This window comes from Salvelinus fontinalis, chromosome 5 (genome assembly GCF_029448725.1).
Source record: "Salvelinus fontinalis isolate EN_2023a chromosome 5, ASM2944872v1, whole genome shotgun sequence".
NCBI classification, from domain to species: domain Eukaryota; kingdom Metazoa; phylum Chordata; class Actinopteri; order Salmoniformes; family Salmonidae; genus Salvelinus; species Salvelinus fontinalis.
Window position 1 is genome coordinate 4,979,972 of NC_074669.1, and position 25,905 is coordinate 5,005,876.

At 43.4% G+C, this 25,905-nt stretch overlaps 1 protein-coding gene across 1 annotated transcript in view; it reads left to right on the forward strand.

Moving 5' to 3' along the window:
* LOC129854937 (microtubule-associated protein 1B-like) overlaps nt 1–25,874 on the forward strand; it is an 86,369-nt gene extending 60,495 nt beyond the window's left edge. The window contains exons 3-7 of the mRNA XM_055922139.1: nt 4,838–4,920; nt 5,438–5,575; nt 5,810–17,273; nt 17,710–17,942; nt 20,201–25,874. Coding sequence (XP_055778114.1) covers nt 4,838–4,920; nt 5,438–5,575; nt 5,810–17,273; nt 17,710–17,942; nt 20,201–20,356 — 12,074 coding nt within the window. The 3' untranslated portion in view covers nt 20,357–25,874. The remainder of the gene's footprint in view (nt 1–4,837; nt 4,921–5,437; nt 5,576–5,809; nt 17,274–17,709; nt 17,943–20,200) is intronic.
* The last annotated feature ends 31 nt before the right edge of the window (nt 25,875–25,905 follow it).

Sequence of the window (25,905 nt, forward strand, 5' to 3'; positions counted from 1 at the left end):
GTACGATCTTTATCCCCATGTGCAGTTGCAAAGCGTAGTCTGGCTTTTTTATGGCGGTTTTGGAGCAGTGTTTTCTTCCTTGCTGAGCGGCCTTTCAGGTTATGTTGATATAGGACTTGTTTTACTGTGGATTTAGATACTTTTGTACCTGTTTCCTTCAGCATCTTCACAAGGTCCTTTGCTGTTGTTCTGGGATTGATTTGCACTTTTCACACCAAAGTACGTTAATCTCACCAAAGTACGTTAATCACTAGGAGACAGAACGCGCCTCCTTCCTGAGCGCTATGACGGCTGCGTGGTCCCATGGTGTTTATACTTGCGTATTATTGTTTGTACAGATGAACGTGGTACCTTCAGGCATTTGTAAATTGCTCCCAAGGATGAACCAGACTTGTGGAGGTCTACATTTTTTTTCTGAGGTATTGGCTGATTTTCCCATGATGTCAAGCAAAGAGGCACTGCGTTTCAAGGTAGGCCGCGAAATACATCCACTGTTACACCTCCAATTGACTCAAATGATGTCAATTAGCCTATCAGAAGCTTCTAAAGCTATGACATCATTTCCTGGAATTTTCTAAACTGTTTAGAGGCACAGTCAACTTAGTGTGTGTAAACTTCTGACCCACTGGAATTGTGATACAGTGAATTATAAGTGAAATAATCTGTCTGTAAACAATTGTTGGAAAAATTACTTGTGTCATGCACAAAGTAGATGTCCTAACCGACTTGCCAAAACTATAGTTTGATAACAAGAAATTTGTGGAGTGGTTGAAAAACGAGTTTTAATGACTCCAACCTAAGTGTATGTAAACTTTCGACTTCAACTGTATAACTGGATCTATTTTGGCTGCAACACAGAGTGCTGCGGATTGAATCGAGCCTTAAATCTCTAGCGTAAGGTGTTATTCATCCGTCTACCTACTGCACAGTATAGACTATTCTAGAACGTCGTTACTAACTTTTCTCTTAAAGCTACTTGCTGCCAACTCATTTCAGTGAGGATCGGATTACTGGAGTTTTCCTATTATAAATCTGAGTGTGGATTTGCAGGCATGTCTTTGGGGCAGATTTACTTCAGAAAATGTGGGGGTGGAATTGAGCTTCTCGGTCATTAGCATGAGCTAGTTTCTCAGAGATTACCACAAATTCTAGTTCCATTTTAACCCTTTAGATACCAATATTGAGCCATTAGATACAAGTTCTGATATGCTTCAATTCATCCATACCCATTTTAGAGTTGGTGAGACACAGGGCCACACATATATTACCTTAACTAGAGCATTTAGAGTTGGTGAGACACAGGGCCACACATATATTACCTTAACTAGAGCATTTGGAGTTGGTAACAGGTAAGGGATGTGCACATGATACCACAGCACTGAACTGGTATGGGATACCCATTTACAGCCAGTAGGGATGCTCATTACCTTACTCTTTAGTCTTAACAACATCAGGGAGTTATTAGGCTGGTCCCAGATCTGTTTGTGCTGTAAAGCTCCTGCGGTCATGGTGATGCATAACAATGATCCTAGGAGATAATGATCATAGGGAGATATACAGCATAAACAGATCTGGGACCAGCCTAATGACTTCTACTGCTGTTGTTGTTGCTTCTCTCGTCCCTGTCAGACTGACCAGCCCCTGTCTGACACAGACTCTTTGTTCATCGAGTATCACACTGTACCAGTCTGCCGTGTCAGAGAGGGCGGGGGGGTCATCCTACAGGGACAAGCAGCTGATGAAATCTCTTCTGTTTGACCTGAGTGAGCACATTACGTCTCTCTTCTGATCGTCATCTCCCTAGGTCTGATATCATATGTCTTTTTCTCACGTATTCTAATACTATGGCCCATGTTTTGAATATCCCCCAACGTCCCTGTTGTATTATGTCGCTCATATTCTGTACGTCCCTCACTACTTCTGGAAGATACCAAAACCAAGTGATGTAGAATCATGCTGTGATCATTTTATCCCCCGCAGTCCGAGGACGGCTAGGCTGCTCTTCCAGTAGGCTCTGAGGAACAAAGGTTCTCTCTTGGTAGCTCACTGCGCATCCATAGTTGGCCTATGGCTGTACAACTTACAGTAGCTGTCCCTCTCGGTGTGCCTGGTCCCAGATCTGTTTACGTTGTCTAACCAGCTTTTTACAGGAATTGGCATGACAAAACAAACAGATCAGGGACCAGACTAACAGTTTGCTGCTTTCTGCAGCTAATAGCAGCACTCGGTCAGTTCTGTAGCAGTGGTCAGGTCACCTGAAGCCCCAGGTCCAGTCTCCTTTCCTCTCTTACAGACTAATGCTGCTTTGCGTCTCATTGGGGAAAAAATCCACAAGAGGCCAAGTCAGGGTAATGATGAGGTATTTGGTCCATTTCCATGGCAACAGCAACCAAGTGAGCCGTGTCCTGTGGTCGGAGTGCTTTTGTTCCGAAATGTCTCTGACTTGTTACCACGACATCCAGAAATGTTCATATTCCTTTTTTTCCTTTTATGCTGGTCGGTTTCCACTTTCCAAGTTCTATTAGCTTTCAGTAGTAATTGTATCCTCTGCTACTGCTAATAAGACTGTCTGTTCATCAGTGGTGTAATGATATAGCCAGCATTTAACAGTTACAAAGCTTACTTTATCATTGACAAAGAAAGCTCATTATCACCTGCACCATTCGGAAGAATTTTCACTTGGTTTTGTATCAGCCAATGATTCTGTTCCTCCTGGGTCAGCTGACTGACTCCAACCAATCACAGCATTGCCATGACGATCACTTAATTTACACGTCTGTTTTTATTCATTTGTTTACATTAATATGCATAATACCTGTGACGTGCGGGGGTAGCTATTCAAATGCAAACTTTATATTTTGGAACTGGATCAAAAGTATCCATTCTGATTTTGAATCAAAAGTATCCATTCTGATTTTGAATCAAAAGTATCCATTCTGATTTTGAATCAAAAGTATCCATTCTGATTTTGAATCAAAAGTATCCATCCTGATTTTGAATCAAAAGTATCCATCCTGATTTTGAATCAAAAGTATCCATTCTGATTTTGAATCAAAAGAATCCATTCTGATTTTGAATCAAAAGTATCCATTCTGATTTTGAATCAAAAGTATCCATTCTGATTTTGAATCAAAAGTATCCATCCTGATTTTAAATCAAAAGTATCCATCCTGATTTTGAATCAAAAGTATCCATCCTGATTTTGAATCAAAAGTATCCATCCTGATTTTGAATCAAAAGTATCCATCCTGATTTTGAATCAAAAGTATCCATCCTGATTTTGAATCAAAGGTATCCATCCTGATTTTGAATCAAAAGTATCCATCCTGATTGTATTCAATCAGGATGGATACTTGTATTCATCACCTAGGCCAGCCTTTTTATCCCTTAACATAGGGATCTGTTCAATCCGTAGTGCTGGTTAAGGGCCATGTAAGTAAGCATTTCACTGTAAAGTCTACACCTGTTGTATTCAGCATTTCACTGTAAAGTCTACACCTGTTGTATTCAGCATTTCACTGTAAGGTCTACACCTGTTGTATTCAGCATTTCACTGTAAGGTCTACTACACCTGTTGTATTCAGCATTTCACTGTAAAGTCTACACCTGTTGTATTCAGCATTTCACTGTAAAGTCTACAACTGTTGTATTCAGCATTTCACTGTAAAGTCTACACCTGTTGTATTCAGCATTTCACTGTAAAGTCTACAACTGTTGTATTCAGTATTTCACTGTAAAGTCTACACTTGTTGTATTCGGCGCATGTGACAAATAACATTTGATTTGAACATCCGATTTATTGCACAATTGACAATTAAAGGCAACGTTCCTGCGGTCGCGGAGACTGCATACACGGTAAACGCTGCAAAGGTCGGCTCAATCGGAAAATTCCTGTTACATTTTAACATGGATCTTCCGCTGTACGGCTTGAATCCAGGCCTTAATCTTTTACCCTGACTCACCTCAGTCGATAATCCAGTAATCACTACCTTGCAGGTTGCCCGGCGACATGAAGCCGACTCTCTGCAGAGGTCTTTCACAGCAAACAGATGACAGTGCAGATACCAAAATGGCCGCAGCACGGGAAAACTCAGGAGATGTATAGGAATCCCTATTAGAGTCTGCATTGGTCCTTAAACAAAAGGCAATGAAATGCTTATCGTCACACGTTTGAACTTTAATGAGTAGAAATGCTGACAGGGACGTTCAACATCATATGTACTGAGTAGCCTCGTATGATTTATCGTATTTGCCCTCTCTCTTTACGTCAGTGACTTCATACCTAAGTGTCTGTGATATTGACCAATAACGTGAAAACCATATGCTCGCAGCCCTTGTGATGGGGATTGCCAAACGTTCTGAAATATTCGGCCAATGTTGATATGTTACCAAGCCATGCAATTCTAGCTTCGGTATTGTCCAATTCTCGATTCCCTTGCATGACAATACCAATAGCTGTTCTCAACTTGGTTCTGTTCTAAGAAGCTCTGATTTCAAGCCACAGCCAGTAGACATTTGGTGACCTATTTCCTTTTCCAACTTTTGTTCTTGCCTTGACGCACTGTCTCTATAAGCGTCTGGCCCACATACTGTACAGGCACCATGCAGTACTAAATCTCCCAGACTCAAAGACTGGATACTCTCCAGCAGGATGTCTTTGGGGCAGACTGCTCAGACTCTGCCAAGATTCTCAGTAGCCTCTTAAGTTGTTGACCTGTGCCAATGTTGCTTATGTCTAGAAGGATTTGAAAGGAACCCTTTTTAAAGCAAGTACATGAACGATATTGACAAAACACGTCCTCTCTCCTCATGTTGTTCGATGTTCTCGCCCCTGTAGGACAACGGACTCTCCACCACAAAAGTGATGTCCTAGAGACTGTGGTGTTAGTCAACCCATCCGAGGATACGGTTGCTTTAGAGGTGCGTTTTCAAGATTTTAAAATACATTTAGGAAAATCTAGTCTTGTGCTATATTTACACCTATCAATCATTACATGCATTTTGTTTTTACATTAATTTTCATGATGATTTAGAATCTCATACATTAAAAAAATAAAAACATCCTGAGAAAAAAAACATTTTCTCTCACTGTGATTTAAGTGGCATACCATAACGGCTTAATGAAATTGAAAAACATTTGATTAAATTCAGAGCTTAACCAAGCGTTTCCAAAATCCAGTCCTTGAGGACCCCCAGCAGCACATTTTTTTTTTTTTTTGTAGCCCCTGACAAGCACACCGGATTCAACTGTCAATTAATCGTCAAGCCCTCAATGAGTTGAATCAGGTAGAGTTTGTCTGGGGCTACAATAAAAATGTGTGCTGTTGGGGATACTGGAGGACCGGAGTTGGGAACCACTGGCCCTAACCAATATAAATATATATCTTTACCCAGTGCTGTGTCCTATAATTATCCTCTGTCTTGCTCTCTGGCCCAGATCCAGTCTCTTGTCACAGACTCAGCAGGACATAAGCTCTTGGTCCTGAGTGGGCAGAACTCAGACCACGGTGATCTGCTTCTCCAAAGTGGGGTTTTCACCTATCAGAGCTTCTCACAAGTATTTGCTGATCCTGGGGTAAGCTATTACTGTTCAGAACAGCCTTTTCTGGCATTGTTGACTCTAGTCTGTAGTACTGAAAAGCTTATGTTTTCTTTTAATGAAGATTAGATTACCAATGAAAAATGTATCTTAAATATTACTCCCATGACCTGGAATTGTGTATGAAAATCAAAACAGCAATGTCATTGAGCAATTTTTATACATCAGCACTGACCAATGACCTTGTCTCTGTCTGTCATTCTCCTGTAGGTCAGTGATTTGCTGGGCGAAGCGGCCCCCGAGCAGCGGGCCACACTCACTGTGTCCTGCCGATCGGAGGTGGGTTGGAGCTCCCTGGGTCAGCAGCAGCACTTACGGGAGTTCCTTGAGTACAAACTAAACCCAGAGCCAGTGCTCCCCAAGATGGAGGGAGTCACAGAGTTCACGGAGTACATCTCCGAGACGGTAGACGTGCCTTCGCCCTTTGACCTCCTGGAGCCGCCCACATCTGGAGGCTTCCTGAAACTGTCCAGGCCCTGCTGCTATGTCTTCCCTGGGGGGAGGGGCGACTCGGCCCTGTTTGCGGTTAACGGCTTCAACATCCTAGTGGATGGAGGCTCTGAAAGGAAATCATGCTTCTGGAAGTTGGTCAGACACTTGGACCGCATCGACTCGATTTTACTCACTCACATCGGTGCAGACAATCTGCCAGGCATCAACGGGCTCCTTCAGAGGAAAATAGCAGAGCAGGAAGAGGAACAGTCACAAGACTCTGCTAGCTACAGTGATTGGATGAAGAACCTGATCTCTCCAGAGCTTGGTGTGATCTTCTTCAATGTACCCGAGAAGCTACGTATGCCAGAATCAAACCTAAAGGTCAAGCGTAGCATCGAGGAGGCCTCACTCACGTTGCAGTACCTCAACAAACTGGGAATCAAGCCGGAGCCTCTCTGTAGACTGGTCAGTAACCCTATTGAGCCTTTAACTCTTTTCCATAAGATGGGAGTGGGCAAGTTAGACATGTATGTTCTGAACCCCGTCAAGGACAGTAAAGAGATGCAGTTTCTCATGCAAAAGTGGGCGGGTAACAGCAAGGCCAAAACTGGCATTGTGCTCCCCAATGGAAAAGAGGGAGAAATATCAGTACCTTACCTGACGTCAGTTACAGCATTAGTCGTCTGGCTTCCTGCCAATCCTGCAGAAAAGATTGTCAGAGTGCTGTTCCCTGGAAACGCACCACAAAACAAAATCCTGGAGGGGCTGGAGAAATTAAAGCACCTTGACTTCTTGCGATACCCAGTAGCCACAGAAAAAGACATTGCATCAGGAGCTCCACCCGCTGTTGTAAAACAGACAAAGCTGAAGCAAAGGACAGACAGCAAAGAGAGTCTCAAATCATCTCCCAAGACTACCAAAGCCCCAAAGAAAGAAGCAGACGATGAGGTTTCGGCGACCACAGAGGCAAAGAGTGACTCTGTGAAGGAAGAGAGGAAACTGAAAGAGAATGAAAAACACACAAAAATACTAAAATCCAAGACTGATGGACCAGAAAATAAAAAACTATTGAAAGAGAAATCCTTGAAAAAACACTCAAAGGAAAGGGCATCCAAGATGGATGAGAAAAAAGACAAGGAAAAGAAAGAGATCAAAAAAGTCAAGAAAGATGACATAGCTAAAAAAGAAGACAAAAAAAAAGACCCCAAAGTTGACAAGAAAAAGGACACGTCCAAACCAGAGTTGAGAAAGATAACAAAGCCTGACCTAAAACCCCTCACACCAGAGGTCAGAAAGACCCTACACAGGGCAAAAGCGTCAATTAAACCCAAAACCGACAAAAGCAAAGTCAAAACGGCCAAGGCAGAGCCTGCTGAACCCAAATCTGAGGAACTAGCAGCAGATATCATTCAGCCTGAGCCATTACAGAATGGGGTTGTTGAGGGCATGTCTGCTTCCGCCACTCCAGAGGATCTTACCAAGCCACCAGAGAGTGCAGTGGAGACACCAGCAGAAGAAAGCGTGACCGAATCCCCTACCCAGGAGGAGGAGAAAGAACAGGAAACTGTCTCTCAAACTCCAACGGGCACAAAGTCTCCTGAGAAGGGAGCAGCCACAGCAATGGAATTTGAGACTGAATCTCAAAGAAAAGAGGACAAATTAGCACAAGAGCATAAAGAAGACTTTCAAGCACAGGATGTGGATATCTATGAGGATGAGGGAGCTGCCATTGAGGACGATGAGGTGGAGGAAAAAGAAGGCCTGATAGCAGAGAGGAAAACGGTAGAGGAAGGGATGGAGGAAGAGGAAGATATGGGGATAGGGGAGGAGGAAGAGGAAGGAGAAGATAACAGACTAGACAGGAAACATGAGGTGGAGGAAATGGAGAAAGCTGAAAAGCCCACAGCTATGGCTAAAGAGGAAAGCAGAAGGCCTTCATCCCAGGAGGAGGAAGAGGAAGATGAAGATGTTGTTGAAAAGGCCGAGCTGGAAGAGGTAGAAGACTTAGACGTGATAGCTGATGAAGAGGTCAAAGACAAACCTGAAGCGGGAGAGAAAGAAACATCGGCCAAGAACTGGGAAAGCAAAGCAGCCGAACAGACTGCTGGAGCCAAAGAGGAGGATGAGGAAGATGAGGAAGGCTACATCTCAAATGTTGGAGGCGCTACAGCCGACATAGTATCAACACTGCAAGGAGCCGCTGCTGCCGAGCCCATCTCCTTCATTCAGGACGAAACCATTCCGGGCTACTCCGAAACTGAACAGACCATCTCGGATGAGGAGATTCACGAGGAGGCGGAAGACAGGATACCACACCTCCAATACGAAGTGGGTACATATGACATCTCTGTCCCAGATCAGACAGGCTCCTTTGACACCATCCACGGGATGAAGGAGATGCAAGCAGCAGTTATAGCTGATGTAACAGCCAAAGGTTTCATTAGTGGACAGGAACAAGTATCAGTATTCACTAACATCATGTCTGCTCCCTTGGCTGAGGAAGAACTTGTTTCCTCAGCCACATCCATCACGGAGTATGATAAATTGTCCTCCTTTCCTACCTCTATTGCAGAGGACCAATTGGTTACTCCCGTCACTACACCCCAGACTGAGGAAACGGGCAAAAGCTCACTGGTTAACGATACTGTTAACAGCGTTCCCCTGGCAACTCCAACCGAGGCCACACATGGGAAAGAACACGTTCACTCTGCTGGAACCATCTCACCAACATCCTCCTTGGAGGACGACAAGTGCTTAAAGTCACCTCCATCTGAGGAGTGCCTTCCTGTTGTCTCTGATGTGAAGACTGAGGATAAGGTCATCAAGGCTCACGATGAAGAGGAAGAAGAAGAAGAAGAAGAAGACCAAACTCCTAACGTTGACATTTCACGTGAAAAACTACAGGAGAGTTTTGCCTCTCCTCAAACGTTCCAGGATAGAGAAAGGGATGTGGAAAAGCTCCCTGCCTCTGAGTCTCACGTCTCCAAACCTGTTCAGGATTTGAAGCTGGATCACCCACCAGTTGATGAGGAGGTACAGCTCTTTAAGTCCAAAGAAGACATCTCAACGGCAGTGCCTTCAAAACCCCTTTCACCTCCACCCTCTTTCTCAAAGCCATTTAGGTCAGACTCAGTTACTTCAGAAGGTGAAGAGCGGTGCTTCAGTCCAGACGATAGCACTGTGAAAATGGCCTCTCCCACACAGTCTGGACCTCCCAGTGTAACCCACTCTCCAACTCACTCTCCTCTTCATCAGTCGCCTGTGGAAGAAAAGACCAAGGGCTTCCCAGGACTGGAGCATCAAACACAGGAGGACGTTCATGATTCAGCCACCAAAACAGACGATGAGGATGCGAAGAAAGATCAAGAAGGTAATAATGGAAAACTAGATGCTGACGTCCAGAAAGAAAGTCAACATGAGTCAGATGCACCACCATCTGGGGAGAAATCATTTGAAAAAGACTTGCCGGTTACAAAAGTGGAAGAAAAAGATGGTCTCTCCGCTTCCAAAGATGAGATCCAACCGAAACAGGAGACAACTCCTCTTCCCTCTGAGTCAGTCACAGGGAAAGATGAAGTTTCCGTATTAGGAAAGGAGTCTTTACGGGAAGACATTTCTAGTGGTGAGGCTATACTCGGACACAGTGATGAGGAAGACGATGATGACCATCAAGAGAAAGAATCCAAAGTGTGCAGTAAGGCTAAATTCCCAAAGGAGAAGGAGAGTAGCTTCTTAGATGATGACGACGGTGAGGATGATGATGATGATACTTCTGATGTAAAACCCATAAAACAGGACATGAAAGAGACAGAAAAGCATGACACACATGAGGCTGAAACCACCAAAGAAGATAAGAAAGAAACAGAAAAAGTTGGTACTACTGAAGCTGAACCCATCAAGGAAGATAAAGATTTGAAAGTGAAGGGAAAAGAGGACATTCATGATGCTGAATTCGTCAAGGACGATGAAGATTTGAAAGTGAAGGAAAAATGTGATATTCATGAAGTTGAACCCATCATGGAAGATTACGATGGGAAAGTGAAAGAAAAATATGTCATTCTTGACACTGAACCCATCAAGGAAGATAAGAAAGAAACAGAAAAGGTTGGTACTACTGAAGCTGAAACCATCAAAGAAGATAAGAAAGAAACAGAAAAGGTTGCTACTACTGAAGCTGAATCCATCAAGGAAGATAAAGATTTGAAAGTGAAGGGAAAAGAGGACATTCATGATGCTGAATTCGTCAAGGACGATGAAGATTTGAAAGTGAAGGAAAAATGTGATATTCATGAAGTTGAACCCATCATGGAAGATTACGATGGGAAAGTGAAAGAAAAATATGTCATTCTTGACACTGAACCCATCAAGGAAGATAAGAAAGAAACAGAAAAGGTTGGTACTACTGAAGCTGAAACCATCAAAGAAGATAAGAAAGAAACAGAAAAGGTTGGTACTACTGAAGCTGAATCCATCAAGGAAGATAAAGATTTGAAAGTGAAGGGAAAAGAGGACATTCATGATGCTGAATTCGTCAAGGACGATGAAGATTTGAAAGTGAAGGAAAAAGGTGATATTCATGAAGCTGAACCCATCAAGGAAGATAAGAAAGAAACAGAAAAAGTTGGTACTACTGAAGCTGAACCCATCAAGGAAGATACAGATTCGAAAGTGAAGGAAAAAGGTGATATTCATGAAGTTGAACCCATCAAGGAAGATAAGAAAGTAACAGAAAAAGTTGGTACTACTGAAGCTGAACCCATCAAGGAAGCTAAGAGAGTAACAGAAAAAGTTGGTACTACTGAAGCTGAACCCATCACGGAAGATAAAGATACTTGTGGAGCCGAGCTCATCAAGGAGAAGTGTGAACCTATGAAAGAAGAGAACCAGAAAGAAATAGAGACTATATTACCTTCTAAAGATGAGCTCAGCTCTTGTATCTCTACCTCTAAAGTGGAGCCAGCCTCAGACTCCACCACAACACAACAAATAGTACAAGAGAAAGATACATTTGTGGCTGAACCCATGAAAGATGAGACGAAAGAAAAGGATACTTTTGACACTGAACCGATAAGAGAAGATAAAATAGAAAAAGAGCGAGATACCCTTGACAGTGAACCGACGAAAGAAGAGCAGAGAGAGAAAGAGAAGGGTGATACATGCATGGCTGAATCCACCCAGGGGAAGAATAACGAGGATACTTTTTTTGAGATTGAAGTCAGTCAGGAAGAGAAAATGAGGAAAGAGAAAGAGGATACTCATGTGGCTGATGTCAGTAAAGAACGGAAGATGGAAAAGGAGCAAGAGAAAGAAGATACTAGTGATTTCGAAGACGTGAAAGATGAGAAAGATAGAGATGAACGTTATGAAGCTGAACCCATCAAAGGAGAGGAGACAGCAAAAGAAAATGAAACAGCTGACAAAGTCAAAGACGAGAAGAGCAAGGAAGAGACAGAAAAATATGATTCTCATGAGATTGAACCTGCTAACGAGGAGGAAGAACGCACCACCACACAGACAAGAACGGTAGAGAAACTAGAGGTGACGTCTGCGATAAAGCTCGAGTCTACATTTCAGGTTCAGTACTCAGACGGAGATGAGGAGGAGGAAGAGGAAGATGAATCCATTTGCATGGCTGGTGCAGGCTCAAGACCTTTATCAGTGGAACCTAGACAATCAGAGCACGACATCATGTCTCAACATCTGCTCTCAACTCAGCCATCAGAGAATGTGCTTAGTGACCAAACGAAGGACCGCCCCTCTGAACAGACCACTGGGCCTGCATCTTCATTACCGAAACGGGAGGCCTCTCCTGAAAAAGACATCAAAGAGCAGCATAAAGAAGGACAACATAGACTCTCCCCTGAACTAGAAAAGGACACCAGGACAACTGAGACCACATCAGGACCCCATCTCAGCCAAGAGCCCACCATTGGTTTCCCTACCTTGAAAGAGGATCCAGTCTCTGCTATCTCTACCACCAAAGAAGAACCAGTCTCTGCTATCTCTACCACCAAAGAAGAACCAGTCTCAGACTCCATCACTACAGACAGCCAGGCTATAAGTTCCGCACTATTAAGCGCTGACAGCCAGGCTAAAAGTTCCACACTATCAAGCGTTGACCACCAGGCTATAAGTTCAACACTATCAAGCTCTGACAGCCAGGCTATAAGTTCAACACTATCAAGCGTTGACAGCCAGGCTGTAAGTTCAACACTATCAAGCTCTGACAGCCAGGCTATAAGTTCAACACTATCAAGCTCTGACAACCAGGCTATAAGTTCAACACTATCAAGCGTTGACAGCCAGGCTGTAAGTTCAACACTATCAAGCTCTGACAACCAGGCTGTAAGTTCAACACTATCAAGCTCTGACAGCCAGGCTGTAAGTTCTACACTATCAAGCTCTGACAGCCAGGCTATAGGTTCTACACTATCAAGCTCTGACAGCCAGGCTATAAGTTCTACACTATCAAGCTCTGACAGCCAGGCTATAAGTTCTACACTATCAAGCTCTGACAGCCAGGCTGTAAGTTCAACACTATCAAGCTCTGACAGCCAGGCTGTAAGTTCAACACTATCAAGCGTTGACAGCCAGGCTGTAAGTTCAACACTATCAAGCTCTGACAGCCAGGCTGTAAGTTCAACACTATCAAGCTCTGACAGCCAGGCTGTAAGTTCAACACTATCAAGCTCTGACAGCCAGGCTATAAGTTCTACACTATCAAGCTCTGACAGCCAGGCTGTAAGTTCAACACTATCAAGCATTGACAGCCAGGCTGTAAGTTCTACACTATCAAGCATTGACAGCCAGGCTGTAAGTTCTACACTATCAAGCATTGACAGCCAGGCTGTCAGTTTTACACTATCAAGCATTGACAGCCAGGCTGTAAGTTCTACACTATCAAGCTCTGACAGCCAGGCTATAGGTTCAACACTATCAAGCGTTGACAGCCAGGCAGTAAGTTCCACTCTCTCGAGCACCGATAGTCAGGCAGGTGTGGAGGAATCCACCCAGCATGAAACACTGCTGCCTTCTATGACAACAAGCAAAGAAGCATCTAATACGGATGAAAAGACGAAGCATGTTTCTCAAAAAGGAGAGGAGAAACCAGGCAAGGAAGCTGAGAGGGAACTAGAAACAGAGCGGGAAGTTGCTTCCCCGGGACACACACAACCTTGTTCATATTTTCTCTTGGATAAAGATTCTGCGAAGTTTCCGGAGGAAGTGGGCCACATTGATGCTACAAAAGCAGACAGCGCCTCTGAAAAAGTGGAAGGTTTTGACAAAATGAGAACAGAGAAAGAGGCGATCAGTGTGAGCTTGCAAGAAGAAAATCAGGGCTTTTCTAAGTATGAACCCTATGAAAAGCCCATTTCGAAAGACCAGGCATCAGACAATAAAGAAGACCGTGCGGTTTCTAGAGAGTTTGATCGGTCAGCACATATTGGCATTGATGATAATAGGAGAACTAGGCAGGCAGACGCTGGTGCAGCTGCATTCGACTCAGAGGACGAGGAAAAAGAGGAACCGCTGTCATTCAGCAGCGTTGCTTACACTCCCCCACGTTTCACAGAGAGCGAGAGAAGCCCCAGTTGTAGCTCAAGTGCCTTCCCTGAACACAATGACAAAGAGAAAGGTCAAGAAGAAGAGAGTGATAGGAAGGAGGGACATGCTACACCACACGTGGAAAACAGCTTTGCATATTCAGAAACTCAAGACAACAAAACCACCCCAGCAGAGCCATGCTCATTACCTTTCAATCTCAAAGAAGATAAACCTGAAAAAGTTGAGAAAGATGAAATGAAGGACGATTCCTGGTCGGCCCCTCAAACATCTACAGGAGAGACGGACAAGACTGGAGCATCTCCTAGTATAGAGGAGTATCTGCCAGTCCAGTCAGGCAGAAAGGAAACAGCCTCTCTGTCATGGGGCCAATCCAACCTTGGTGCCCAAGCCTCAGCTACTGCCATGCCTTTTGAAGACGTCCCCGAGAAGCAGACAACAGAGAAGGAAAAAGATGAGCCAGTGAAAGACAAGTTGGATTCATCTGATAGTGAGCGAGGAGACTCTCCCTCTGGTCGCTACTCACCAGCGGAGAAAGACATGTTACCTCATCAAGTTTTGCCTAAGGAAAAGGAAAATCAGGCTACTGCTGCCCCCCTGGCCGCATATTCAGGACATCTCATAGACGATAATGTTCTTGCATCTGAGAACACTCAAATTGGCAGCTCTATCACCAGTAAATCTACAATGGGCTATTCTGAGAGAGAAGACACTCCGGACAGTGTATATAAGAGGCTACTGGTGGTAGGAGAGGATTATGATGATGATGATGATGATGACGATGAAGATGAAGATGAGGACGGTGAAGATGCGGAGGAAGAAGAAGAAGAAGCCAGTGATTTAGATGTGGAGAAGGGTGCGAGAGAGCAGTCTGAAAAAGAAATCTGTAAAACTACATCGGATGATACCACACCTTATAAACTTCTTGTTACAGAAGAAGAGGACAAGAAGGCCCTCTCACCCGAACCCAGCCTCCTCAAAAAGGAGGAACCTACCCATTCAATGACCACAAGCAGCCCTCCACTGGTAGATACTGCAGATTCCCTTTTGAAGAATGTAGTTGGTGCCTCGTCACTCCAGTCTGGCAGTTCCACTGCGATGGAACAAACAGGTTCTGGAGGATATCCTTCTGAATCCTCAGAGTATTCCGAGGACAGCCAGCTGGGGTTAAAGGAGGAGAGGTTTGACAGTCCTGACCTATCTCTGCCCACCAAGTCCAGTGAAGATAAACATTACAGTCAGGGAGACATTGAAGCTGAGAGGCAGAGAAGCCCAGATACCGCTAGTCGAGAACCTGAAGAAGCTCCTTCATCTTACCTCCCATCTGCCTCAGCTTCTCTATCAACCAGCCACCAGTTTCGAGAGGAGGTACAGACTCCCGTCACAGTGTCTAGTGCCCCCTACAGGACAGATTCTGAGGTTGCTTCCATGGAGTATTCTTCATTCAAAGATGAAGACTCCTCAGTCAAGCACTCAATCCTCTCAACCTCAGGGGTAATACTAAAAGAGGAGTACCTAGAAGCCCCTGAAAAGCTTACCTCAACAACTACAACTCCATTCAGTCTGACACAAGTCTCTCCAGTCTTACCTACTCCAGCCGAAGACACTATTCAACAAGACACATCGTCAAGCCCTAAAATGGACAAGGGTCAGACCTCTGATACCTTTCATAAACTTGAGGGCATTGTTGAAACCAAAACCATGTCTGCTGGGGCTTCAGAACCATTAAGTTCCCAGCTGTCCAAACCCGCTGAAACCATATCCACTTCGAGGGCTCTCTTTGATGTTTCCCCATTGCAAAGAGCTGACTCTCCTGACAGAGAATCCCAGGGCTCACTGGGCAGCAAAGAGTCCTACACTTATGAAATGGAGGACAGTACTCTTCCATGCCGCATTGAATGCCAGAAATCTTCAGTGACAGAGCAAAAAGAAGGCATGCTGTCCATGACTGAGACACACATGGTCACCATCATCTCCAGTACAACCACAACAGTGACCCAATCTGATGTGGTGACAAAACCACAGGAGTCAACTGAAGCCTCTTCCAATGGGCCTACTGAGGTTAGCACAAGTGCCCAAGAAGTCTTCAGTGGAGCAAGCAAAGCCTCTTGTGCCACAATGTCAGATCTACCTAAATCTGATCTGCTTAAATCTGATCAGAAAACGGAGGAAGAAGAAGAAGAGACAAAGAAAGAGAAAGATAAGATGGAAATGACAGAGGAGGAGAAGAAGGAGAGCAAAGTGGAGACCCTAAAGGAGGACAAGGAAATGCCAGAGCAAAAGGATAAGAAGAAAGAGATGGATGAGAAGAAAGATATGGATGAGAAGAAAGAGATGGCTGGAGAGAAAGAAAAGGTAGAGGAAAAGCAATTGGAGAAAGACGGGAAGGAGGAGGAGAAGAAAGATCAGACTGATGAGGAGAGTGAAAAAGAGAAGGAAAGGAAAGAGGGAGAGAAAGAGAAAGTAGAGGATAAAAAAGCAGAGAAACAGGAAGAGAAGATGTCCGAAAGGAGAAAGAGTAGCTTATCTGACTGGGAATTCCTACAAGGGCCGGGCGCATGTCCAAGCGCCCCTCCAGGCTATGAAGACGACAGGGAAGAGGAGGAGGAGGAAGCGCACGAAACTGAAGAAGCAGAAGAAGCAGAGGAAGAATATGGTCAAGAAGAATGCGTAGCTCCAGGCCAGCCCACCCCTCTGTCCACAGCAGAACATGCCCACCATACAAAGGCATCTGCCAAAACAGATGGAGAATCCAGTCGTCCCACTGACCTGCATATGGAGGCTACCTCCTCGTCCCCCCCTAGCTACTCCTCATGTGAATACAAACACCGCAAAGGAGAAATCTCCCCATCCTTCATCAACCCCAGTCCACACGCCCTCTCCAGCGATGACGGCGAAGAGGACAAAGGGAGCGACCACTCTCTTGAGGGGGATGAAGACGACCGCGAACAACACTCGGTCAAGAGGAGGTCTCACAAGCAGAAGCGACATCTCACTCAATGTGGAGCTACTGGAGCAGGGGAGGGGTCGCAACCAGTTTCCATGCCTCCTGGTGGCATGGCAACTGGACTCGGGGTGGTGCTAGCTGGAGAGGAGACGCCTCCCACATCAGTGAGCGACTCGTTAGCATCGCAGTCTGACTCAGACGTACCTCCAGAGACCGAGGAGTGCCCGTCAATTACAGCAGAGGGAAACCTGGACTCAGACGAAGATGCAGAACACCTGCCGGTGGATAAACTATCTGCCTCCGCCACCGGAGGGGGCCATCAACCCCCCTCGCCCAGATCAGCTGCGAAGGCCCACGACCCCCTACCTGCCCCTATGAAGGACCCCCTCCCACACCCGCCACACCCTGACGTGTGCATGGTGGACCCAGAGGCCCTCCCTAACGACCAAAGCAGCACTGAGAAACTTCTCAAGAAGGATCACAAGACCACCAAGAGCCTACGGAAGGGCCTGGGCAAGCCTAAGTCTGCGTCCCCAGCCCGGAAGGGGAAGAGGTCCACCACCCCTGTGAAGCAGACCTCCAAAGACTCCTCGCCTCGATCGGCCTCTCTGAGAAGGAGGGACACGGAAAGGAGCTCCAGGCTGACGCAGAAGTCCGAGGGCCTGGGATCCAAGGGTGACCTACACGCTCCAGGGAAAGGCCTGGTGAACGGCGTCAAAAGCAATTTGGGTAAAAAATAAAGAAGGATGATATGACTCCATATTCAGTAGTAGAGGAAACTTGAAAAACATCAAAGATGATAACAATGCAATACGTTATAACCCTAAAGGGGAAAGGAAACACTTTAGGAAGTAAATCAGTTACAGTTAGCTGGTGTTCTAAATCCTAGTGTTTCCATTCCCCTTTAAATTTCAAAAATCATCACCCAGAGGCTTAATGACACACACTTCCCCATTCTAATTTACTCTTGATTTACATAGACATAGAAGTCTGACCCCCCCCCATTCAAACAGGGGAAAAGTCATTAGTCATTCTATAGTCATTAGTCATTAGTAATTTTAAAGGCATTAGACATTCTAAAGTCATTAGTCATTCTAAAGTCATTAGACATTCTAAAGTCAGTAGAGACTGCTCCAATTTTACAATATGGTCCCTCCTCCTCCAGGTACCAACTCCCAGAAATCTAGTTCAGCCGTCCCCCCTGGGCCTCCAATCTATGTGGACCTGGCCTACGTGCCCAACCACTGCAGTGCCAAGAACGTGGACCAGGAGTTCTTCAAGCGGGTGCGTGCTGCGTACTACGTGGTGAGCGGCAACGACCCGGCCGGTGGCGAGCCCAGTCGTGGTGTCCTGGATGCCCTTTTGGAGGGCAAGGCCACATGGGGCTCCAATCTACAGGTGCTTTGCTCTATTTCTTTCCCTCGGTCTCTCTCTCTGTCTGCATACATGCAGGCTCTGCTGTTAAGTAAATGTTTGACATTTCTCCACATTGTTAGTTAATTTTGTTTGGACTTTTCTCCACATTGTTAGTACATTCTGTTAGACTTTTTTTTTCTTCCACATTCAGTTTTCTACGTTTTTCCTAAATTTGTTTTGACTTTTCTCCACATTTCCATTTAGCCTGTGTTTTCTCGCTGTGGAGACATTCTGCACCACTGCTAATCTCAGGATCCAGAGGGATATATTCAGAATCACTGATCTGAATCACTTGTAAAATGGACTTGGTAGTGTAAACAGATGCTTGACAATGCTTTAGACAATGTATGTCATTGTTTACAGCCACTGAGACTGACATCATTATTTGAGCGTTTAGATTGTGAATGTTACAATGTACATTACCGTTCAAAAGTTTGGGGTCACTTAGAAATGTCCTTGTTTTCCATGAAAACATACATTAAATTAATTACAAAATGAATAGGAAATATAGTCAAGATGTTGACAAAGTTATGAATAATGATTTTTAATTGAAATAATAATTGTGTCCTTTCGTCAAAGAATCCTCCATTTGCAGAAATTACAGCCTTGCAGACCTTTGGCATTCTAGTTGTCAATTTGTTGAGGTAATCTGAAGAGATTTGACCCCCTGCTTCCTGAAGCACCTCCCACAAGTTGGATTGGCTTGATGGGCACTTCTTACTTACCAAACGGTCAAGCTGCTCCCACAACAGCTCAATAGGGTTGAGATCCGGTGACTGTGCTGGCCACAGGGTATGGCATGGCGTTGCAAAATGGAGTGATAGCCTTCCTTCTTCAAGATTTCTTTTACCCTGTACAAATCTCCCACTTTACCACCACCTAAGCACCCCCAGACCATCACATTGCCTCCACCATGCTTTAAAGATGGCGTCAAGCACTACTCCAGCATCTTTTCATTTTTTCTGCGTCTCACTAATGTTCTTATTTGTGATCCGAACACCTCAAACTTAGATTTGTCTGTCCATAACACCTTTTTCCCAACCTACCTCTGTCCAGTGTCCTGTGTTTTTTTGCCCATCTTAATCTTTTCTTTTTATTGGCCAGTCTGAGATGTGGCTTTTTATTTGCAACTCTGCCTAGAAGGCCAAAATCCGAGAGTCGCCTCTTCACTGTTGACTTCGAGACTGGTGTTTTGCGGGTACTATTTAATGAAGCTGCCAGTTGAGGACTTGTGAGGCGTCTGTTTCTCAAACTAGACTCTAATGTACTTGTCCTTTTTCTCAGTTGTGCACCGGGGCCTCCCACTCCTCTTTCTATTCTGGTTAGAACCAGTTTGTGCTGTTCTGTGAAGGGAGTAGTAGACAACGTTGTACGAGATCTTCAGTTTCTTGGCAATTTGTCACATGGAATAGCCTTCATTTCTCAGAACAAGAATAGACTGATGAGTTTCAGAAGAAGGTCTTTGTTTCTGGCCATTTTGAGCCAGTAATCGAACCCACAAATGCTGATGCTTCAGATACTCAACTAGTCTAAAGAAGGCCAGTTTTATTGCTTCTTTAATCAGGACAACAGTTTTCAGCTGTGCTAACATAATTGCAAAAGGGTTCTCTAATGATCAATTAGCCTTTTAAAATGATCAACTTGGAATAGCTAACACAACGTGCCAATGGAACACAGGAGTGATGGTTGCTGATAATGGGCCTCTGTACGCCTATGTAGATATTCCATTAAAAATCATCAGTTTCCAGCTACAATAGTCATTTACAACATTAACAATGTCTACACTGTATTTCTGATCAATTTGATGTTATTTAGATGGGGGGGGGAAATAATATATATTTCAAAAACAAGGATATTTCTAAGTTCCAAGCTTTTGAACAGTAGTGTAATTGTCAATGTTGTTCAATATTCCCAGTTGGCAAAACTGGTTGCAATAACATCAGTATGACATATTTTGTGACATCATAGTCCTGTTGTTTACTGGTTGTGCTGTAATATGACATTTTGAAAAACATTAATTTAGAATCCGACAAAAAACACGTCTTAATCTGGTTGTAATTTGACCAGACGTCTTAAAAATAATATTCCTGGTTCGTTATAATCTTCTTATGACATATTATTGACGAGGGGGGAAAAAATGTTTTTTGACGTTATGCTGCCTAATTTTGCCGGCTCGGCTAATTGCTTGATCAATGTATTGGTGAATTTGACTTGTTACATGTCCTCCATCTCTAACCTAGGTGACTCTGATCCCTACTCATGACACGGAGGTGACGCGGGACTGGTACCAGCAGACGCACGAGAAACAGCAGGACCTGAACATTATGGTCTTGGCCAGTAGCAGCACAGTGGTCATGCAGGATGAGTCCTTCCCTGCCTGCAAGATTGAGTTCTAAGTTCTGTACCCGTTGCTATTTCCTCCTCCCCTCATCCATGCTACTCTTTATCATCCCATATGTAAGATTCCATTGCATTTGCTGCCGTCTTCGGCATGTGCACTGGCTTCCAACTGGTCAATGTTATCTGACAACAGCCAGCTACAGTATGTCAGGCAGAAACATAGCTAAAGTACAGGATACATGGTAGCTGTACAAAGGTGTGATGTATATTTGTTTCAATTATGCTTTCCATTTAAATAACATACTTGCACGATAAAAACACCTCTTTATTAGATTCGGTCTTAAACAATATAGTTTTTTTTTTCTTCACATATCACCTCTCCAACGTGCACATATTCTGATCACGCACATCATCCGTGATGAGGATCATTCTCAATAGTTATTTCAGCTTTCAAATCACTGTACTGCACCTCAAATCCACATCTAAATGGACAACACTTTCCAACTAATAGTGCTATCTTAACAATGTATCGATTTGTTGTTGGGGCATCTAGTGCCTAATGCTCCATTAAGATCGTGCACAGTTAAGTCACATTCAACATGTGAAACTTAAACACTCTTACTTATTGTCTTAAACTCAACAGAGAAATACAAAATGAAAATAAAATGTATAAATCGCTTATCCAAAGGGCCAAAGTAAGTGCCAAAACAGTCTTGAGGTAAGACAGTGGCTGTGTCCGAAATCTGGCTTGCCTACTACTTACCTAAACTGTATACTGCGTACTAATTGTACTACATACTACAATGTACTTAGTAATAAAAACGTAATAAAAACGTATGCAGCAAGCAACAAATATCAACATACTACTCGTCCATAATGAGAAGGCATAATCAAACGTGTTATCGCACTTGGTCCCACGTCATTTGTTCATTTTTTGTAAAGCACATCTGATTATCAGCTGGTGTCGAACGAGCGCGGGTGTGAAAAAACGATTCACTTCCTCAATAGTGTGTAGTAAATTCTACCAGACGAACAGCCTAAATAAGTATGACATCTGGGCATTTCATGAATACTCGATTTTTCGAAATTTCACATACTCAAACGGCCTACTATTTAGGATGCAAGTATGGATATTCGGACACGGCCAGTTGTTAACACTCTCCAAAATAAGTCCAAAACCATTACGAGATGAACAGTTACTTGATCTCGCTTGTACGCAGACTACGCACAATGTTGTATAATGGTAGTAGCTTAGTAAGTATCCTAAATTGAGGCTTTGTTTTCGATATATAAGACATTACTCCTGTTAGGAGATATTACGTAAGATGCAGCTCTAGATGCTGTACCGTTTGACTTTGTCAGTACTCTTAACTACGTCAACTAGTGTTACAGAGGACTATTACCACATAGCTTGTCGTGAGGCTTTAGGAGGGGCCTGAAAGTGCTACTTTCAGTTTAAATAACTAGCTAGCTTTTATGAATTATTTTTCCTCGGTAGCTGAAGCATGATTCTTGCATTTAGCTCAGACTCCTCCCTCGAGTAGCCTATAAACATGTTCCAATACCTTACCGTTTGGCTGTGTGTTTGCTAAAATGAACGTTACACTGTAGGCACCAGGCAAAGAGATGGTTCTCTTGTATTAGCTATATTTCTGCTGGATGTAATGGTTCTTTATCAATATATGAAGCAGTGGAGGCTGCTGAGGGGAGGGACAGCTCATAATAATGGCCGGAACAGAGTCAATGGAATGGCATCAAACACCATGGAAACCATGTGTTTGATGTATTTGATACCATTCCACTGATTCCGCTCCAGTCGTTACCACGAGCCAGTCCTCCTGTGATCTGAAGCCATTACCACGGTCTTTGTTGGTATGTTGATATGTTGATACATGGAGAGATTGTGTAACCCATTAGAGAAGGATGTTTAAATGAATGCAGTTGATTGGTCGGGACAGAGGCAACCGAGATGAATGTATTACGTTTGATGTTTTCTCCCGTTTTCAGTTCAATTATACTGTCTGTATGAAACTATTTAATGAATTGATGGAAACATGACAGGGGTGGTAGACAATCGCTCTCATGTGCCTTCTGGTTGGGGTATTGGTATTGGTCAAGGGTTACTTTTAAAGTAGGCATTGTGGAGAGGGGAACCTGGATGCAGGGATAACACAAGAAACTGTAGAGAGGAACCTGGATCCAGGGATAACACAAGAAACTGTAGAGAAGGGAACCTGGATCCAGGGATAACACAAGAAACTGTAGAGAGGGGAACCTGGATCCAGGGATAACACAAGAAACTGTAGAGAAGGGAACCTGGATCCAGGGATAACACAAGAAACTGTAGAGAGGGGAACCTGGATCCAGGGATAACACAAGAAACTGTAGAAAGGGGAACACTTTAGAATATCAAACAAATCCATAGTTGTTGTCCAGGAATACTGCATCTAGTCTGATCCATGTGGATGTATGCTGAATACTGTATACTGTATACACACAGTTGGTAGGTGAGCTTAGCGAGCAGCTAGGTGCGGTAGCCAGCTTAGCGAGCACATTTAGCCAGCACGTTTTATATTCAGTTTCTTATCAGTTTATTGCTGGTTAGCATTTGTCCCCTATCTTAAAGTGCCGCCCAGAAAATGCATCAGACAATAATGTGGTCAAAGAGCAAGAATGTACTTTTCAAAGGGGAGACGAGGAGCTTCGGAGTGGGGCTGTGGTTCTAGTGAGAGAAGCACACATGTTATTTTTATTCAGCGTTCTTTACCATAACGTGGACTATGGTAGCCTTTGATTTTAGAACAGGTGGCTAGAGCAAACGCTCCATACTGTATGTGAAGACGTTCCAACAATAACACAAGGTAGATATTTATCTAATAAAAACCAACTTTTCAACCCTAAGATCATATTTATCAAACGAACATGAATGTGATGTTGTTGATTGTAGTGGATAGAGATGTGGCACGTGTACCACAGGTCTTACAAGTAGAATGACGTTTTGCGTTGTAGTACGTGCTTGAGTGACACACACACACAGAGAGACAGGGACAACATAGTGTGTCTTCAAAGTTACCGTTTGCGGTGGGTAATCAGAGGTGGAGCTTCTTACTTTGTCGCACTGCTCATTGGAGCTCATTACAAAACGTGATTCGGATTTGCGTTAAATTCCATAGCGATTATAGAGTAATTATTTAGTTTGTTTTATGTTTTATTGTACTTTTCTGGTCGTTTTTTTGTAGTTGTATTAGTTAAATTAATTGATGTATAAATTATCAGTATTAGATTTTTTTAATTGATTTGAATCGTTTTTCAATATTTCAGTTACATGTAGGACTAACAGTTATGATTGTCTCTTTTGTTTACATTTCTTAGATTGTATTTTTGAAAAGACTGGCTAAAAATATGTTTTATAATAAGCGTCTGATTTTCAGCATTCTTTTTTGCTTAGTGATTCTTAAATGTAACGTGTTTCTGTGTAGAGCTGCTGTGTTGTGTGTTTGGGGCTCCTGGCTTGAGGCCAGAGAGAGTGGACTGGGAGGGGCAGACAGATATTGCTGGAGACACTGTCTATGACTCATAGTCTGCAGACGCACAGACATCCTTTACATCGACCTGCAAGAGGAACATTCTCTCCCTCTATCGGATCCAGAACCTAACGGAGTCTCCTCTTAGGCTAAACCCATAAAGCCACAGTCTGTAGCCATCTTGCACTAGCCTGAGAACAGTGCCATCTTTGTCCTTTTTTTTCTCTTCTCAACTTACTCAAATGTACGCTGCTATAATAGGCTGCAGGACAGCTTCCCCCAGGTCTGTTCCTAGCCCGGCCCACTCTGACTAGCAACGCGGCAGAGCTAGTCGGACTCGCGGCTCCGGCTGAATGGTTTCTTTCAGTATTATTGAGATACTCAATTTTGTTAGCTTTAGAGTTAGTATGCACTGCGAATGCGTTGAAATGCTTGTCATGTTGATTAATAGGAAGGTCAGACTAGCTGCTACGCTGAGTGAGAGAGAGCATCTCTATCCCCCGGGGATAGAGATGGAGGATGTTTATCAAATCGCTGTGTATGCGCAACTACATGTCCCGGGATAGAGGGGCCACACTAACCCTACGACAGGTTGTTAGTGAAGGTATAAATACATGGCCTTGGATATATTACAATGTCGTCACGAACTACGGTTTCTAAACGGATCATATCAATCTAAGTCTCTCTACCCCTTTTTGGCACTCTATATCTAGTACAGGGTAGGTGTGTAGGAAATCTGAACCAGGCTCAAGATTGGCTGTTTAACGTATACTGTCTATGGCATGGGTTTTCTGAATGGGTTGATATGGTGTATTGTCCTCAAGTCTGAGTTTTGTTTTAAGTTGTCGTGGAGCATCTTGGTGGTTCGATTCCAAATACCCAGCCTTAGGATCAAGCACCCTGGGGCCTTGGCAGATGGCTGTGAAATGCTAAATAAAAAAAAAATATCCAAAATATGACTTTGCAGAATGCACTAAACCTGAAATAATACTATTGGTACAGTTGGTACTATACAGAATGCTGCTGGACAAAAAAAACAAACAAAACAGAATTGTACGCAAATATCTAAGAGATATATCAGTGGAGGAAAGCCTAAGGAAGAGACAGACTACTGTATTCAGATTTAATTTCTAGAACAATGATTGTAACTCAAAACGGATAGCACAGTTTATTCACATTGCAGTGGCTGTTGTTTCATTTGCGGTTCTGTCCCAAGAGGAGAAAACTGTCATTTATGACAACACAAAGACTTGGTGTCCTATACAAACAGAAACATACTTACAATAACACAGAAACTAACTGCAGCTGAAACTTTTCCTGAATATGACTTGAAAAACACATTGGAGACAGAAAAAAAATAACGATTTAGTCAAATGAATGATACATGTACATTTATGTACTGTACACAACTATGTATATACACCTTAAAACAAAATCTAAATAGATATGTTATGACGCGTATGCTCCTTCTTGTTATTTTAGCAGATTTTAATCAAGTGTATGATCAAAACTTCCCAAGCCTTGAACAAAGAAACATAGCCAATGATAACTAGGTAGCTTCAGATGAAACATAAACGGCTTTCAGTTTCAATTCCATTCTCCCCAACTCTCTCATCATAAAAAGATTTAACTCTTTTGAACATATATCATTGTCCCATCTTATCTCTCTGCATGTGAAGTATTTGGTTATAATCCTGAATGTAATTGTTTATTAACATGAAAATGAAAACAGGAAATGCTCTTTTAAAATGGTATATTTGAAACAGCTGATTGTTTAACTGATACTGGGATGGCATATATTATAACTGTGCTGTGCGTGACTGTTTTGCCCTAAGATGTTGTTATAATAAAACATGTTGTAGTTCTTGGGTCTTTGTCGCTGTATTAATCTTAGTTCTGTTACTATCTTCAGTGCAATTGTAGAAAATTCTCTCCCTCTCTCTCTCTTTAAATCTAAAATGCTAAACTACAACTAGGCCTACCGCAGATTAATTGTAAAAGGGAAACAGCCTGGTGATCACCCAATAAAAATGCATTTATTGAAATCAGACCACGACCCGCTTGTTGTTTTAGGATCTTTC